The sequence below is a fragment of the Paramisgurnus dabryanus genome, chromosome 24, assembly GCF_030506205.2.
Source record: "Paramisgurnus dabryanus chromosome 24, PD_genome_1.1, whole genome shotgun sequence".
Lineage (NCBI taxonomy): Eukaryota > Metazoa > Chordata > Actinopteri > Cypriniformes > Cobitidae > Paramisgurnus > Paramisgurnus dabryanus.
In genome coordinates this window covers 9,808,444-9,826,990 of record NC_133360.1, presented here as the reverse complement: position 1 = coordinate 9,826,990, position 18,547 = coordinate 9,808,444, and the positions used below count along the sequence as shown (strand labels likewise).

The 18,547-nt window shown below is 38.0% G+C and overlaps 1 protein-coding gene across 1 annotated transcript in view; it reads left to right on the top strand.

The window, feature by feature from the left end:
- Positions 1–1,872: 1,872 nt before the first annotated feature.
- The window catches only part of LOC135726627 (von Willebrand factor D and EGF domain-containing protein), an 83,445-nt gene continuing 66,770 nt past the window's right edge, over positions 1,873–18,547 (top strand). The window contains exons 1-8 of the mRNA XM_065244652.1: positions 1,873–2,085; positions 10,532–10,716; positions 11,108–11,336; positions 13,591–13,656; positions 13,743–13,975; positions 17,251–17,340; positions 17,517–17,658; positions 17,792–18,006. Of these exons, the coding sequence (XP_065100724.1) occupies positions 2,013–2,085; positions 10,532–10,716; positions 11,108–11,336; positions 13,591–13,656; positions 13,743–13,975; positions 17,251–17,340; positions 17,517–17,658; positions 17,792–18,006 (1,233 nt within the window). The 5' untranslated portion in view covers positions 1,873–2,012. The remainder of the gene's footprint in view (positions 2,086–10,531; positions 10,717–11,107; positions 11,337–13,590; positions 13,657–13,742; positions 13,976–17,250; positions 17,341–17,516; positions 17,659–17,791; positions 18,007–18,547) is intronic.

Below are 18,547 nucleotides of genomic sequence, written 5' to 3'. Positions count from 1 at the left end.
TTTCCCAAACGAGGGTTTGTGAACCCCTGGTGGTTTGTGAGGGAATTGCAGGGAGTTCGTGAGTTAATGTAAAACAATAAAAAATTACAATTAAATCATAAAATGTAAAAAATAATTTTAAAATAACAAAAACAATACAACAAAAAAAATAAGGCAGTAATTTTCTTTTATTTCAATATAAAATAGATTTGTCCATTTTCAGTGAGTTTTCAGTTTTTTAATATATTGTATTGTTGTTATTGTTGTTGTATTGTTTTTGTTATTTTAAAATTATTTATTTACATTTTATGATTTAAATGTAATTTTTAATTGTTTCACATTATCTCACGAACTCCCTGCAATTCCCTCACAAACCACCAGGGGTTCACAAACCCTCGTTTGGGAAGCCACGTCTTTAAAGGGATAGTTCACCCAAAAATGAAAATTCAGTCATGATTTATTCACCCTTATGTCGTTTTAATCATGTACGAGTTTCTTTATTCTGTTTTAATAAATTATTTTAAGCACACAGTTGATGGTACCCATCGTATTTGTTTTTCTACTATGTCCTACTATGGAAGTCAGTGGGTACCATCAACTTTGTGGCTACCATAGGATTTCAGAACATGGCATCGATTTTTGATTTAAACTTCTGTGAACTTTATTAAAATCTAGAGCTTAGTGAAAAATCCTTTCACATCAAGTCTGTAGAAGAATGGAGATGTTTTTTTCCTGTCCAGTCCAAAGGCTCTTCCTCTGGCACGAGGTTTGAACTGTAATCCAAAAGCTTGAGATAAATCGAGACCCAAAGACCTTGACCAAAGCCAATTCATGACAGAGACCTCGACAGCAGCCCCTGCCCAGACTGAAGGCATTAGTAGAGGATAAAACAATTCTAAATTCAGCCTTAGACAGCACAGCTCTCTCACCATCTTCCAGGTGGCATCCATATCGCTCTGTGCCAAGGTTTTAGGAGGGTTATCCCAGTTGGCCTGCCAAGGATATGGTTTGAAAATAAGCCCAGAGAGGCAGAGCTCGATTGTGTGTTATGGGACATCAGAAGGGTTGAGACAAAAAGAAGAGTGACAGATATTTTCAGAAAACAAGATTTAATTTTTGCATTTGGTATGCTTTTATCCAAAGCAGTGGAATTAGGTATACATTTGAAATCTTATGGATTAATTGCTTTTACGAGGACTTTTATTTTGTCTTTAAGGGAAATTAATATTTGTCTGGACTGATATGAGGATACCGTAACAAACTTATTCACATAAGAAGATCATTTTACATTTTGGGTTAACTGAAGGCTTGTTTTGTTTTTATGTTTTTATATAGAGACTTTTATTATGAAGGTTGTCTTCTGTCTTTGTGAATTCCTTTCTTAATTGGTGTCATGTGCCATGTTTGCATTACAGTATTAACATGCCTGTGTTTGCTATGGTTTGCTATTGTCAGATGTTGTTTCCCACAGATTTGTGATGCAATATATTTAATTACATTGTTTTTTGGACTACACTATAAAAGTCCTGTATCAAGGTAACATGTACCAATTTTTTATCATACAAATTAATTAAGATGTCAGAAAATTCAATAATAAAATGTATTAACTTAGACCATCTATCTATCATCTATCTATCTATCTATCTATCTATCTATCTATCTATCTATCTATCTATCTATCTATCTATCTATCTATCTATCTATCTATCTATCTATCTATCTATCTATCTATCTATCTATCTATCTATCTATCTATCTACTTCTTATTTGTCAGTGGTTTTGTTTTACTTTACCGTGGCGTCTGGAGACTCAAGTGTCCACCTCCTCTCCGGGTAATTGAGGGTCTTTGTCAGCCCCCTTCTCTCCTCGAGACAGTTGTCTGTACACATACGAGGTGAAATTATGTTGTGCACAACTAAACTTTAGTGGAAAAAATGGCAACGTGTTGAATCACTCCTTTTCTTTGTAACCAAACTGTCCAAAACTTTCAGATGGGAAGCCCGTGGAAACCAGCGCAGCAGTGAGATTTAAAGATGGACCGGAGTGTGTTTCTAAAGTCTTACATTTGCGTGTTTTTACTACCTGTGAAGTTACTCGCGCAACTGGGTAAGTCACGCGTTTCACCAGCAACTTTTGCGCGCGTAGCCGCGTACATAACACGAGCAAACGCAGTGCTGGGCGGATATTAATTATATAAATTGCCTGTTTTTAAAGAGTTTACGCGTTTGCGAATTCAACATTTGTGCAAACGGTTCAAACCTAAAAAGGAAAGCAATTATGCTCAAGAAGTAAAGACAGTGAAAACGCATTATGTTGTGTGCGTTGTTTATTTTGGTGTATTTAACAGTGATTGAAAGTAGTTTTAAAATATTGCATAGTTAAAAACAGTATAGTAAAAAGTAGCCTATATTGCGTAATATTGGGTGCGCAGTGACTGAATTGAGATAAACGTGCTTCAGACATTACTTTTATTATTTTTCATAACTGTTTTCATGCTGTTCAATATCCCGCTTCTTTGTTGCTGCTTAGAGGGGATTTAACAGCTGCTTTTAATGAATTGAAAAGTGGTTCAGGGGTTCAGATTAAACTGCGTAAAATCTAACCTCAGTTTGCGCACCAAATAGAGAGACTGCGCGCTGCCCCCCCCCTCTCTCTCTCTCTCTCTCTCTCTCTCTCTCTCTCTCTCTCTCTCTCTCTCTCTCTCTCTCTCTCTCTCTTTGTAGAGATGTTTTTGCAGCAGTCATTAGAGCAGTGAGTAGGTGTCTGTTAGCCCCAGGGGTGGCAGTAATTGTTGTCTTGGGAATGTCAGTGTTGTGATTGTGAGGTCAATCTGATTAAAGCTGTGATATCTTCACTGTTCTTTTCCCCAGCCAGTACCTTATTGTGATTAGAAGTTAAAGGTATGTTTAAATGCAATAAAGGATTATGTTTAACCCTTGGCCTTGATATTGCAACGATATAATTTTGTTCGGAGAGGGTAGACATTGGCAAAGCATTGGTAACTCATCCTAACATTATAATACATTACTGTATATAATAACATTCATATAAAACAAACATTATCCGTCATTAATATTATTGATTATGTTATAGGCTATACATTTCAAGAAATAATAATGCAGATTCAGAGTTATTGTTCATTCATGAAATACATTTTTTATGAATTAATTGATATGTCAGGTTCCCATTGTGACAGCTTACCCCTCATAGTGTATTTCCAGTGTATGAAAAAAGATTGTAGAATTTGTTGTAGGATTTGTTGCCATTATTGGCACAGATAGCGATGTATGTTATCATTAACTGTTCATTTTAGGGTAAAGTTAAAAAGTTTTATTAAAAAGTTGTACATATGTGGACAAAAGTCACATATTGTAAGAGTCAACACACTGTCAGCTGAACTGCTGTGATCGTTCACTCAAAGGTCCATGTCATATAATTTATCTTGAGTGAATTATCTGTTGATGTCTCCATTTATTAAAAGTCTGACAGCTGTGTGTTGGATCACACAATGTCACATGTCATAAGCTTTGCCTGACACGAGAGAGAGAGAGGAAAAAGACATTAGTAGGTCCACAGGGTTTGGGTGAAGTTCTGGCAGATGGAAGAGAGGAAATGAATGAGTGTGTTTAAAACAGCGAAGGTGCAAAGCTTGTGTTTCACTTTAATATGAAGAACAATTTACTAAGCTCAATTATATTACATACATGCTACAACACTCTCTCTATCTTGGTCTGTCATCTCTCTGTCTCTCTCTCTGGGGCTGGAAAGGTAACGTGTGAATATCTCTTGTGGTTCCTCTCCTGCTGTGTAATCAGCTCCACATCCAGCTGAGAGGCTGCCTGTCACAACAGATAACTCTGAGAATTTACCAGCCTTACCCCCCCCCCATTCCTTGTTCAGCCCCCCTCTCTCTTTTTCTCATACATGCACATGTTACATGAACTTGTAAAACGCACAACTTTTGCGAAACCACTAAATCGGTTACAGTGAATAGTTGTGCTTTTTTGTTCTGCTTCCACCACTTAGATGCTTATTTGATTCCAGCCGATGAAAGCATCTGAAGTTTAAATATTTTGACCGCATATAACAAGACAGCATTTTACACTGTGAAAATGAATGTCTTGCTTAGTTTTTTTTTACTTTATTTCCAGTAAACATATCGCAAAAAATTCTTAAATTAAAATACATTTACTTGATAAGCAAAATGACATAGGGTATTTTTATCACAAAAATAAAATACAAAATTAAGTTATTATTTATTCACCCTCGTGTCATTTTAATTTTCGAATTGTCTTATTTTGATAAATATCTGAAAGCACACAATTGATGGTACCCTTTGACTCTCAGTGTAAGAAAAAAATACTCTGGAAGTAAATACTATAAATAAGTTTATGCCTAAAACAAGTAAAACTATTTGCCAGTGGGGTGCCGAAAATGTACTTGAATGAAGTTTATTAAATGCGGTTGAAATCCTAAATTGTTATCTCTTAAATCTTGCTTCTCAAGTAAATATATTGGATACAATGTTCGAATTATGTTAAATATTGTCATAATTTCACAAAGTAAGATGTGATCCTGGATCAACATTTTTTGAGAGTTTACATTTATTTCAGACAGAAATCTTTTGGATTGATTTATTTTTGCGAAAGTGGGACAAAAAATGGACAGCATCGCTTTGTGACAGCGAAGCACAAGAATTTAAAAATTCATGTTTTGTTTTAATTTTAATAAAAACCAGGGGACCCCCCAATTTATATTTTTGTGATTTATATGGGGTCCCTCAATGCTTATAGGAGGTCCGGGACCCCCGCCCCATGCCCAGTAAATGCTTTGGCAATAGTGTACAGTTTTTGTCATTCCAATGAAATACTAGAAAACAAGACAAACACACTAAGGCATTCCTTTTTTTTTGTGGATTGACTCATGACTAACAATGTTCGTTCAGCAAAAACACACATAAAAAATGAGTCATTTATTATTTGCCCTCCTATTACCTCAAAACTTTGTGCTGTTTTTCTATTTCACTATAATGCTCCTTTATACTGTCTACTACTATCTACCACTTCTTTACCTTTTTGCATACCAACAACAAAGTTGTTAAAACGATCCCCATTTACATATCCCCAAACGATTAAAAAGCTGTATTATGCATGCCAGGCCAGTAGTTGGCGATGCCACACAATGTCTGAGCAGATAATGCGCATGCACATGACGTCACCATGGTCACGTTTTTGTCGATAACACAGAGATGATAGTAGTACAGTAACGTTTTGTACTTTGAAACCTGTTTGGTGATCATAGGTGCCATTTTTCCCGGACACGTCCTGGCCAGGATTTCGGGTGCGTCGAAGAGTCACATTTGTCGACCACGTACGTCATCAAAGTTCTCACATTTCATTTGAAAAAATTATAAAGTTAAAGGTATAGCAGTGGATTTTCTTGAATTTTAGAAAAGAACCGCCTTCACTTTTTAAAAAAATGCAATTGCACAACACTCCTGATTGACAACTAGGAGGATCAATAGTCTTGATGATCCACCCGGAAAAAGAAAATCCTCCGCAATACCTTTAACATTTATTTCTCTTAAAGCTAGCATAGGTAATCCTGTTCAGATACATTTTTTATTATACTGGGTGAAATGGTCCTTCTATCCTGAGAGTAGTCAATACATTATGTGTTCAGAAAACGGAATGAAAACAATCAGACCTCTGTAGCAGCTGCAGGACAGTAAAAACTCCGACCAATCACTGCCATTCGGTGCGTGTGTAAAGAACCAATCAGATGCCTTCATGTCTCGTGGCCCAGCCCCACTGCGCGCGCTGCCCTGCGTGCACTAATCACGTCATCGTCACCCTGAACACTACACCGAGTAAGCAGGAGTTTGCGGCACCGGCACAATGGAAGATAAAAAGCAGCCAAAACTACCACTGCCAGCTTTGCTGGTAACTGCTCGCCCTAATAAAAAACCTAGAAAAAGAAAATCTGAGGCAGAAAAGGCTGCAACTAAACAGGTACTGGATAAAGCCAGAGGACAAACTCGCGTAAACATCGGTGGAGCATTTGAACGGTGGAGACAACTGAGGGAGCTGAAGGGCCTGAAAAGCGATGCCGAGGTTGCGGTCTTTCTGCTGAACAGGTAATAATTTGTTTTGCTTCGGGGGATTTGTTATTTCCATGATGTTACGTTAGGCAACGTAGCTATTTTTGTAGCTAGTATTAGCCCAATGCTAACATTAGATTCTCTGTCGGTGTAAATCAGTTGAGTTACAGGTGAATGAGACATGAAGTCGTTTGGTTGATGCCTATAATGTGTTGAAATACTCGGTTTTCCTGTGACCTGCAGCTGACTCCGACTGTGGATGCGCGTTCATGTTTGTGGGGGCGTAGCTTTGGACGGAGTGCTAACGAGAGGGGGTGTAGCTTAGAAGAGGTGCCATTTTCTAATTTTGCTAGCTCTCAAACATTACCTATCCGAGCTTTAAGACATATAATTATTGTAGTTTCATTTTTACTATGAAATGTAATGTTTGCTTTCCTGAAATAATCTTGATTATGTACACGGTGGACCAATGTGAACCACAGAGGATGCACCTGAAATCCTGGCAGTTTTTAGTTGAAAACCGTGTCGTGTAAATGGTCCATTGTTGATAAAAAAAATTGGGGTTGAGTAAATAATGACAGTAGAAAATAAAAAATAATATTTGTATTGTTCAGGTGTGGTTTTAAAAAGATTAACTGTTGAAAGTGGACAGTCTTTGTATTTAATCCAACACCGTCCTGCTGAGGAATCCTTTGGTGTGAGATTGTCTGAACCCATCTCTAAGTCAACAAATTAGCCGGGCAATCTCAGTTGTTTACCCTGTCCTGCCCTATCCAAGCGCCCTGTCTGACGACTTAAAACACTAGTGTTTGTGAAACCTCTGACCTTACGTGCGAGAGCGATACGACTGTGGTTGTCACCCCTGCAAAAGCAGATAGAGATCAAACGCGGCTTGCTGTCTGGCAGGTAATATACGACCCTTGGGCAAAACATCTCAGCTTCTGTTCTCCTGTTCTAGTCCCACGAAATTCACAACCTGGAACCTGAGACATATCTAAAGACTTGTAGTTCGGCACCAAAAGCAACCACATACTTTATAAAAACATGTTAGAAAACCTTCAAATCACATTTTGACCCACATAGCAAGGACATGAAAACTATAAAACTGCAATTTTGCAAAAGAAAATGATGTCTTGGTTAGCTTCTACATTGTGTGTTTGCATTAAACTTTAATCTTATCTTTATTGCGGCCACCTTGAAACATCATTACCTCCCCCAGAGAGACGTCCCCTGGAATTAGGCCCCACCGAGCCACTATTAAGAATTTATTAAATGATCGCTTAAATGTCTTTATCTTCATCTCGCCCCATTACGCCCCTAAAAGTAATACGCTGCCGCCGTAATTAAAGAGTAATGACCCCCGAATTACGCGGGAAAGAGCAATGCACTATGGTCTGTGAACCAGTCGAGACATGATCTCATCAGAGCTCCAGTGGGGCGGAAAGTCCTGCGAGTCCACCCTTGTCGTCTTTTTGTTAAGCAGACAGGATTAAAAAAAAAAGAGTTTCTGCTCCGTCCCATCCCGGTCATAGGTCATTCGTCTTCACTTTGATTTTGACGACTTACATGCGATTTATCAAAACATGCTCTTTTGTACGAAGAGTGGAAATTTGATTTTGTGAAGAAAATGTTAGTGGGGCTTGGTTGTACAAAATGTGCAAACACATAAAAGGTACAAGATTGCACAAAAGTTGTCACTGGGGCAGTACCTTATAAAAAAATTACATATTGGAGGTACATACTGGTACCTAAATGGTATATATTAGGACCTTTTTAAAAGGTAGTGCCCCAGCGACAACTTTTGTACCTTTTTTCTGAGAGTATGTACACCTTTTCTTCACAAGCCACACAATTGTTTCATTCTTTAAGGCTTAGAACTGAGGGTTTTGTTTTGGTTCATTTATTGTTTTGTGTTTGTTTGTGGTTTTGATTTGATTTGTTCAATCGTTGTTTTATTTTTATGTGATATGTAAAAAAAATTATTTGTCTACTAGGTGTGTTTTTTTGTTCAATTATTATTTTGTTTTTTTTTGTTTTGTTTGTTGTTTTGATTCATTGTTTGTGTATTTAATGTCTGTTTATTCAATGAATGTGTTGCATTTTGTGTTTGGTTTAGTGTTGGGCGATAAGCCCCATTTTGAGATCGTCCTATCGTGTGAGATCGCCGATACACAATAGCATGGGGGGGCAATAGTTTACTAATTTATTTACTTGTTCATTTTTCACTCATTTATGACAAGACACTTGATTGGTGGACAAAAAGAAGCCAATTTACTTTAAGGGGGTGGCACACCAAAGCTTTTACGCCCGTTGCCGGCGCATGTTTTCAATTGTTTCCAAAAGAAGCTCTGCGTTTTTCAAAAAAGTCAGCAGCTAGCAGTTTTCTTCCACGCTAATTTTGCAAATTTCACTGTATTTTGCTAATTATGTTGTTGATTTTTCTGCATTTTCCCCTGCTTCTATTAATGTAAAGCTGCTTTGAAACAATTAACAATTGTGAAAAGCGCTATATAAATAAAATTGAATTGAATTGAATTTAATTGAAAACCGGCGCTCTGCGGTTTTTCGCGTTCAGTGCTGAACTCCGTGAAAAATATTCAACTTTGGGTGAAAAGCTCCGCTCGTCAATGTCAGTTCTTACACGGCCGTCCAATCACAGTGGAGGAAGGGGCGGGACATTACTACAGCAACCAACCGGCTCACAGCTAAAGTATCAAAGCTACCAAAGCGCTCAGCTGACGAAAGCTGGCACTCAGCGTTTCCAGCCGCGTTTAAAAGTTTTGGTGTGCACGCCCCCTTAGGGCAACACTGTCACGACCGCAACCTTCTTAAAACTGATGCCATTAATCCTGTGTGAAATTTCTTGCGTGGCAGAGAGCGGGAACAACACACTCACTGGTTTTAAACCCTTGCGCGTTTAACAACCTCTCTAATGCAAGAAATGGCGCGTATTACAAGCTCATGTGCGACGAAGAGTCCGAGTCATGCACGTTTTAAGTTCACGTGCGAGAAGGAGTCCAATATGCGCGCATTACAAGTCCAGGTGCGTGCAAGAAGAAATCCGCGCAAGTTACAAGCTCTGTCGCGCAAAGTAAAGCCCACCTCTCATTCGAGGAAAAGCACTCAGTGTGCATGTTAATAGGAAACTATGATGATAATAAAAATAACTATCGTCATGAATACGAACTATCGACAATATGTCTGACCATCATCGATAGACGACACTATCGTCTATCGGCACAACTCTAGTTTGGTTTGTGGTTTGACTTGTAAAAATGTATTTTTGTCTGTTTGCTCATTTATTATTATTTATTACTCATTTAGTTATTATTGGGCCATTTTTGCCTTTATTTGATAGACAGTAAAGTACAAAGTGGAGAAAGTGGTTTGGGATCGGTAAAGGACCTCAAGCCGGGATTCGAACTTGGGTCGCCGGAAGTGCGCCTGCACCATCAGCTCCAACCTTTCTTCTTTTCTTAGGGACCGTTTACACAAAAATTATTCAAACCGCAAACACGACAACAATGTTTTGGTGTCCTGAAAACGCAAACGTTTAAAGACTAAGTTCTTGATAACGACAACGTATTGTCGCCAGCTTTTGCCGTCTTGTATCGCTCTGTAGATGGAAACATATGTGCGTAGGCTTGTAGTATTTCTTTACCAGGTAACATCGCCATCTACTGGCCTGGCAAATTGTCTTCGCGAATTTGTGTAAATGCAGATCCTTTTGACAACATTTGCATATGTACGTAAAAGGTTTTTCAAAAACCTTTGCGTTTTTCAATACACTATTGTCGTGAAAACATATCATTCATTTTAAAATTCAAACTAATTCAAGGCGAGACTCGATAAAACACAACTGTATCCACCTGAAACACATTAGTCAGTTACAAATGATTATGTCTGTTTTGTTCATTATGTTATATCCTTACTCACCTTGTCTCAATTTCTCATGTGTACTGACAGAGACAGGCCATGGCAAAATATTCTGTTAGCATCTACATTGAGAGTATTAGAGGATTACCGGTGTACTGTTCACCCCAGGCGTATCTCTTGAAGCCGTGAGATGATCTCTACCTCTTATAATTAGCTGTGATTGTGACATACGACCCACTTCAGCTGTGAGATACAGGACGTGAAAGGGTAGGGGTTGCAGATGTGCGGTCTTAAGAAAAGACTGGGGATTAGAAAGGTTTTAGTGTGAAATCTATTTTTATCCCTCTATTTGAGAGTCTCGCATCGTCGGTCAGGCCTCTGATTTCTGCAACTCTTAAGTAAGAAGCAAGAAACGGGGTCGGATGAAGGTGCTTACGTTAAACGTCTGCCACAGTGGAGGTCACCTTAAACATGAGTGGTTGCCGTCTTCTCTTTGTCTTTGCCGAAAGGTTGTTTTAATTTCTTTATGAATATGAAAATACGCCTTTGTTTGACAATGACCTTGGTCCTTTACAGCTCCAGAGTGTTATCCAGGCGGGCACAGGATCTTAAGAAACGCATATCGGAGCGTCGACTTCGACTCCACCGAACTACAACACACAGCAATTCAAGATCTGATCTGTGACCATACGCTCCCACCCGGATGGTACCGCTTCATCATAAACAATAAACCGGCAGAAATGCCGACCCGCTGTGTTGAGGTGAGAGGGTACAGGGGACCATAAGCCTCGGTCATAATGTAGTTAAAAGGAGAAAAAGTGGAAATTTCACACTGGGGTCCCGGAAAAGTGCACATAAATTTTGGCTCCAAATTTGGCAACAAAACTGAAACTATATCAGAAGGTGGTCTTATATGTCTTTCAGTGCTATATTAAAGTAAATAATTTGCAGGAGAAATATTAATATTTAATTATTTGTTTACTTATTATTATTTATTTATTTTATACAATTTATTTATTGTATACAATTTATTTATTTTATTATTATTTTATTATTATCCAGAAGGTTCTTGCATAGATACTTTTATATTTTTTTCTATCAAGTAATTTTTTATAGTTTTTGTGCCAAAATGTTGTCTCTCTGTATTTGCAGATGAACCGCTGTGGTACTCAGGCTCCGGTGTGGTTGTCTCTTAAAGAAAGCCCTCTTCCCAGGCCCGGAGAGGTCAAAAAACTTTCAGCCTGTGCCACGTGGCAGTTTTTCCACGGAAGCACCAAAGACTGCTGCCTCTTCAGGATACCCATCTCTGTCCGAAACTGCGGAGAGTTCCTGCTGTACCACCTGCAGCCGACGCAAGGGTGCATGGGATACTGCGCAGAAGGTACGATTATGTGACTTAGGGGCTCACATTGGATTGCATACCCAAAACCTACTCTATTCTGTTTTTATGCTAATACCTTTTGCTTTCGGCACGTCACAAAAATCTGTTTAGGTCAGATCCCCCAAGCACTGCCAAAATCAAAATTGGTCTCTCATTTGTAAGTCATTTTGGATAAAAGCATCTGCTAGATCTACAGTAAATGTAAAATTTTATTACAGTATTCTTTTGCCTATTAACTCTTTCCCCGCCGGCGTTTTTTTCTGATTTTCACAAAGTTTAATGCCTTTCAGAAGATTTTTTTCTTTTAATATACATACAATACATCAAATGAAAACAGACCCTCTGTTTTAAAAAAAATCTTCCTGTATTTATTCGTTCTCTTTTTACCATCTATCAAATATGTCTAGGATTCTTCAAAAATACCAAATTTTGAGAAAAAAAAAATGTTTTAATTGATAATTGCTTTTTGTAAATTAATTACGATTCAGAGCAATCTTCAAAACATACATAACGTTTTTACAGTTTTTAATTGTTTTATAAGTTGTGTAAGAGCGCCACCTAGTGGATAATAGCAGAAATAAGGATTACCCTAAAAAACTCGTCATTGGCAGGGAAGCGTTTTCTCTTAATAGGCTTCAGCTGCACTACTTCCTGAACTTCAGCCAGGTCCTTGTTTCCTGTCTTCCATTATTGGACAAACTGATTAATCCAGGTGTGTCTGATTATTGTTGTTGTGACTACTGGGTCAGGCACACCTGGATTAATCAGTTTGTCCAATAATTGAAGACAGGAAACAAGGAGCTGGCTGAAGTTCAGGAAGTAGTGCAGCTGGGCATAAAGCCTATTGAGGAGATAACTCGTCAATGGCAGGGAAAGAGTTAAGCAAATTATATTTACTGTCATTTATGTGGACGTTACTTTACTTTTTTTGTATTTTATGATTCTTTGTTTCACAATTCCCATTATTCTCAAAGGTGATTTTAATTAGATTATCTTTACTGTAATATAGTTTTACGGAATTAACTGTATTTTTACTGTAATACGGTAAATACTGTAATACTGTATTACAACAAAATACTGTTTCAGGAAATACCACCACAAATAAACAAATATTTCGTATTTTAATAAAATGTTACATTTTCTTACATCACAGTAGTAAGAATTATGTTTTAAAATTAAAAATTGTTAACATACTGATAAAATGTGCTCAATTGTTTAAAAAAAATAAGATATCTGGTTGTCTCAGAAAACGTTTTTTTTAAATCTTTTGAAATTGCGGTAAAATTTGATTTGAAGTGTTTTATGGCTCATACCCAGCAACAAATAGCCGTCATTTTACCGTCTAGGTTAGCTACTGTATATAGACCCCATATAGTCCAGCTATGAGTAACCCTGTCTTTTTTTGGTTTTATTTATTTATCTATCTTATTTTATTTATTTTGAGCTATGACTTGACGTCTATAAAATTTTCATTGTCAGCCAAAATTTGCCTTGTTTTAGTCTAGACGTGTGGGCTGTGTTTGATAGTTTTAGACGTCTATTAAATGCAAAATTGCTTGCTGAGATATTTTGTGTTTTAGATGAAGTGGCAAAAACAAAGTTGAGTCTCTGCTTCTAGTGCAATTTATTCTGAACAAATTTAGGGAGATAATTCAACATAATAATACTAGACTTCTTGGGTCATTAATAGCACATCTGTAAATGTTTTACAGCCTAGTGAACTGAAAACTGTCTCATTTATTGGGGACTGAACAGCACTCCGTGATCGATATTTCACTTTCTCTGGCCATGCTTTTCTTCCCAATCTCGCAAACTATTCCTCCAGCTTATAAATAACCGTATCATCAGCCGTGCGCAAAAGCATTCGGGTCATTTGTATAGTTTGGAGTCGATGTTTGGTGACTGAAGACTTGCAGGCGAAGCAAATCAGATTACTGAATTCATGTAACAGTATTTTACAGATTTATGACTTTTCCATGCCAGCAATCGGAAGGAGTTTGGCAGGAGATGAAACTCGGGCTTAGTTTCGCAGCACTGTGTATTGTTTAAACCGACATATTAACCTATTAAGTTCTGCAATGGTTACACACAACCTGTCATAATATAAACAATAAGATACAGCATCCTGGGATTGATTGTTTGACTAAAACAAGTTTGAAATAAAGCAAGCATGTTACTTAATCCATAATGTAATACTACGCAAAAAACTGAAAACTTTGTTTCTACATTTATTTGTTGTGGTTTTGTGTTTAAGTTGTCTCACAGTTCACACCTAAAGGTTGCCCACCCGGTGAAACCGAAGTTAATGGCGTATGTAAAGGTACTATTTAAACCTAAATTTGTATTTAATTCACATTTTTTTCACATTTTTCAACTTTTTCCGTGTTTGTGTTGTTGTGTTTTAAGCAAACCTTCCTTCGCTTACTACAAAACCCGTGGTGACCCCAGAACTAGTAGGAAGTAGCGTCCACCTGCGATGTTCCTACGCTGGGGTGATGTTCAGTCGTCCGGTGGGATACCTGGTGGTGTGGGCTCGCTACTCTTCTAATACCATGAAGGTGGAGATCAGACGAGACAAGACGACACGATTGTACTCGATGGCCGAGATGGATGGAGTTCATTTCAGACTTGGAGAAACGGTAAAATAAGAAGGAGAAAACGTTTTTTTTTTCTTTGTGAGGCTGTTACACATTAAAATATAGATTTTAAACGGACAAATAAATGGGCTAAAAATTTTAGTAAATTTAGTAAAAAAAGATGTTTTTAATATTTTTTTTCCCAATATTTTTAAAGTAGTCCCGCCCAAACAGAAATCAGATTGGCCCAAAATTCTGCCTCAATAGTTTACATATTTAACAATTGATTTTTTTATATAAATATTATTATTTTTAATATATTTATTTTGTCACATTTTATGCATGCTCTTTATAAAGATAAAAATACTTGAATGCTAAAGACTTGATCCTAAATATTTTTGACTCCTTCCTTTTGACTCCCGCTACTTTGAAAATCTTAAAAAGTCGTCTTCAATTTACGTTTCTCTGTGGTAATATATTCCAGACACCTCGTAAACTCGCTTCTCACAGCCCCAAAAAAGAAAAGGTGCTTATTTAGAAAAAAAGGCACATTCGGTAGGGTTGCCCTTTCACCTTTCGCATGAGTTCCCAGCATGTTCCAGCAGAAGTTAGACTGGATCTGGTTGTTGGAAAGGTCAGGCTGAGGTCTTGACTGTAAACAAAACATATATATTATTGCAGATCCATTGAAGTCAGAAAGATTAGTTGTTTATTTGACTCGTAGCTAAATCTTCCTGATTCCTTTGTTTTGATGTGAATCACAACACAGTAAATCTTAACTTAGAGTAGTCATGCTTCATGGCCCGAGATGTTAAAAACGCCATGTGTCTCTCATGGAGGCTCCAGATTGAAAGTGAAACAGCACAAGTCTGGTTTGGGATGTAAAGATCTGGTAAATGTATCACAGCTGGGCTTGGTTAAATACACACACACACACACACTTCTATCTGTCTGCCGTCCTGTCTGTCCATCATATATACAATATCCTTCCATACATCCGTCCAACTCAATTAAATGTATCAAAGCATAGTATCTATCAATCTGTCCATCATTATTATCTATCTATCCCTGTATTCATCCATACTATCTGCTTCCATGCATCAATAGTATCTGTCTGTCTGTTTGTCTGTCTGTCCCTCCATTCATCCATAGTATCTATCTATCCCTCCATCATTCTATCTATCTATCTATCTATCTATCTATCTATCTATCTATCTATCTATCTATCTATCTATCTATCTATCTATGTATCTATCTATCTATGTATCTATCTATCTATCTATCTATCTATCTATCTATCTATCTATCTATCTATCTATCTATCTATCTATCTATCTATCTATCTATCCGTCCATCCATCCATTCATCATTATCTATCTACCCCTTTATTCATCCATACTATCTATCTATGCCTCCATGTATCAATAGTATCTATCTGTCTGTCTGTCTGTCTGTCTGTCTGTCTGTCCCTCCATTCATCCATATTATCTATCTATCTATCTGTCTGTCTGTCTGTCTGTCTGTCCGTCCGTCTGTTCGTCCATCCATCTATCTATCCATCTATCTATCCATCCATCATTATCTGTCTGTCTGTCTGTCTGTCTGTCTGTCTGTCTGTCTGTCTGTCTGTCTGTCTGTCTGTTCGTCTGTCTGTCTGTTCCTCCATTCATCCATAGTATCTATCTATCCCTCTATCATTATATATATCTGTCTGTCTGTCTGTCTGTCTGTCTGTCCCTCCAATTATCCATAGTATATATCTATCCCTCCATCATTCTGTCTGTCTGTCTGTCTGTCTGTCCCTCCATTAATCCATAGTATATATCTATCCCTCCATCATTCTGTCTGTCTGTCTGTCCCACCGTCTGTCCGTCAGTTCATCTATCTATCTATCTATCTATCTATCTATCTATCTATCTATCTATCTATCTATCTATCTATCTATCTATCTATCTATCTATCTATCTATCTATCCATGATTATCTATCTGTCTGTCTGTCTGTTCCTCCATTCATCCATAGTATCTATCTATCCCTCTATCATTATATCTGTCTGTCTGTCTGTCCCTCCTTCTGTCCGTCAATCCGTCCATCCATCTATCTATCTATCCATCTATCTGTCTGTCTATCTATCGGTCTGTCTGTCTGTCTGTCTGTCTGTCCCTCCATACATCCATAGTATATATCTATCCCTCCATCATTCTATTTGTCTGTCTGTCTGTCTGTTCTTCCATTCATCCATAGTATATATCTATCCCTCTATCATTATATCTGTCTATCTATATGTCTGTCTGTCCCTACATTCATCCATAGTATATATCTATAACTCCATCATTTTATCTATCTGTCTATCTATCTGTCTGTCTGTTCCTCCATTCATCCATAGTATCTATCCCTCTATCATTATATTTATCTGTCTGTCTGTCCCTCCATTAATCCATAGTATATATCTATCCCTCCATCATTCTGTCTGTCTGTCCCTCCGTCTGTCCGTCAGTTCATCAATCCGTCCATCCATCTATCTGTCTGTCTGTCCCTCCATTAATCCATAGTATATATCTATCCCTCCATCATTCTATCTATCTATCTATCTATCTGTCTGTCTGTCTGACTGACTGACTGACTGACTGTCTGTCTGTCTGTCCCTCCATTCATTCATATTATATATCCATCCCTCCATCATTCTATCTATCTATATGTCTGTCTATCTGTCTGTCTGACTGTCTGTCTGTCTGTCTGTCCCTCCATTAATCCATAGTATAAATCTATCCCTCCATCATTCTATCTATCTGTCTGTCTGTCCCTCCATTCATCCATTGTATATATCTACCCCTCCATCATTCTATCTATCTGTAAATTTATATTTCTATCTGTCTGTCTGTCTGTCTGTCTGTCCATCCATTCATCCATAGTATATATCTATCCTTCCATCATTCTATCTATCTATCTGTCCGTCCATTCATCCATCCGTCAATCCATCCATTCATCATTATTATCTATCTATCCCTCTGTTCATCCATTCTATCTATCTATCTATCTATCTATCTATCTATCTATCTATCTATCTATCTATCTATCTATCTATCTATCTATCTATCTATCTATCTATCTATCTATCTATCTATCTATCTATCTATCTATCTATCTATCCATCCATCTATCCATCTATCCATCTATCCATCTATCTACCTATCCCTCAATATATCCCTTGATTTATCCATAAGTATCCATCCATCCATCTATCTATCCATCCCAATATATTGTTGGCTGTTTGATCTGCTCATAACCTTTATTGTTTTACTCATCATGACCTTTGTGACAATGTGTTTTGATTGACAGTTTTCCTGCAGTGTCTCCACGTTCCTCTTAAACTCCTCCAGCTCCCAGTCGGCCCCAAAAGAGAGCGCTGGGTTTTTCGCCGGAATCAAGGTAAATCCGATTATATCAAATTATTCATGATTGTGACGGATCACGCGCCACACACAATGCCCCGGGTTACGTTTAGCAGCTAAATACGCTTTACTTAATTGCAAACATTATTAGCAGATCTCCATGTTCAACAGAGCTGTGTGATTGATTATCTTTAATGATCATGTGGTCTTCAGTTTGTTCCAGATGTTCTGCACATCCGCGAAGACACCAAGAAACACGTCGTGGCCGTACACAGCACAGTACCCATTCCCTGCCACGGGTTCGAGCACAGCCGCCGGTGCAAAGTGTCTCTTGGTCTGAGCGTATATGACTCGGGTGTGTGTTTGTATGAGTGATTCACTTTGTTAGACAGAAAATTGAAGATATCAAGGTTATATTTTCGCACAATGTTCTTGTGTTATGCCCAGTATACCACCTTTTTTCCAAATTCATTTCTTTACCATCCCAGATGTAGTTGCCGAAGTCCCAAATGTGGCTCTGTCATCCTGCCATGTGGAGCTTGTGTCCCAGCCCTGCCGAACCAACGTCTGCGCTCAGGGAACTGTGACTGTCACCGCCGTCACGGATTTCACCCGGGACGGAAATCGGGTCAGCGTCCTTGCCGCCCAGCCTGCCCAAGGCAGTCCTCGCCTTTGGAGAGGTTACAGCACCTCTGCACTGAAGGTTACTACACAATCTTCATTCGCATGCATCCGAAAATGAAATAGTCGCCTGAGTGGTTTTGTATTTGATGAAGAAAACTAATTTCTTGGTTTTGATGTGATGCAAGGGCACCTTCCAAATGCCTTCCAGGGAAAAGAGTGCTTGAGATTGTTTACAGTAAAACTGAATAACAAATGTATACATGTGTGTGTGTGTGTGTTTGTGTAAGTGTCACAGCGTTAACCCTATAGTTACTTTAACAGAAAAGTCTCTAAAACACCAACAACTCTGTACTGTAGCAGTGTGGTGAACTCAAGTCCACTCAAAGTAATATTGTACAAATTGGAAATATACTGCGACTCGGTTTCATCATCTCTATAATTGCCCCCTGCTGAAAGCAACCGTACGGTCTCTAATAAGCCAAACGCGGCATGAAGAGACAAGAATGCGGCAATTTGCAAGAAAAGAACGTAAACACACATACAACGCCGGTTCTCTTAAATAATGTTTCATTCCTGGACCCAGACCATCATCTGTGTTGTCTGTAAACATAAAAGCCGCT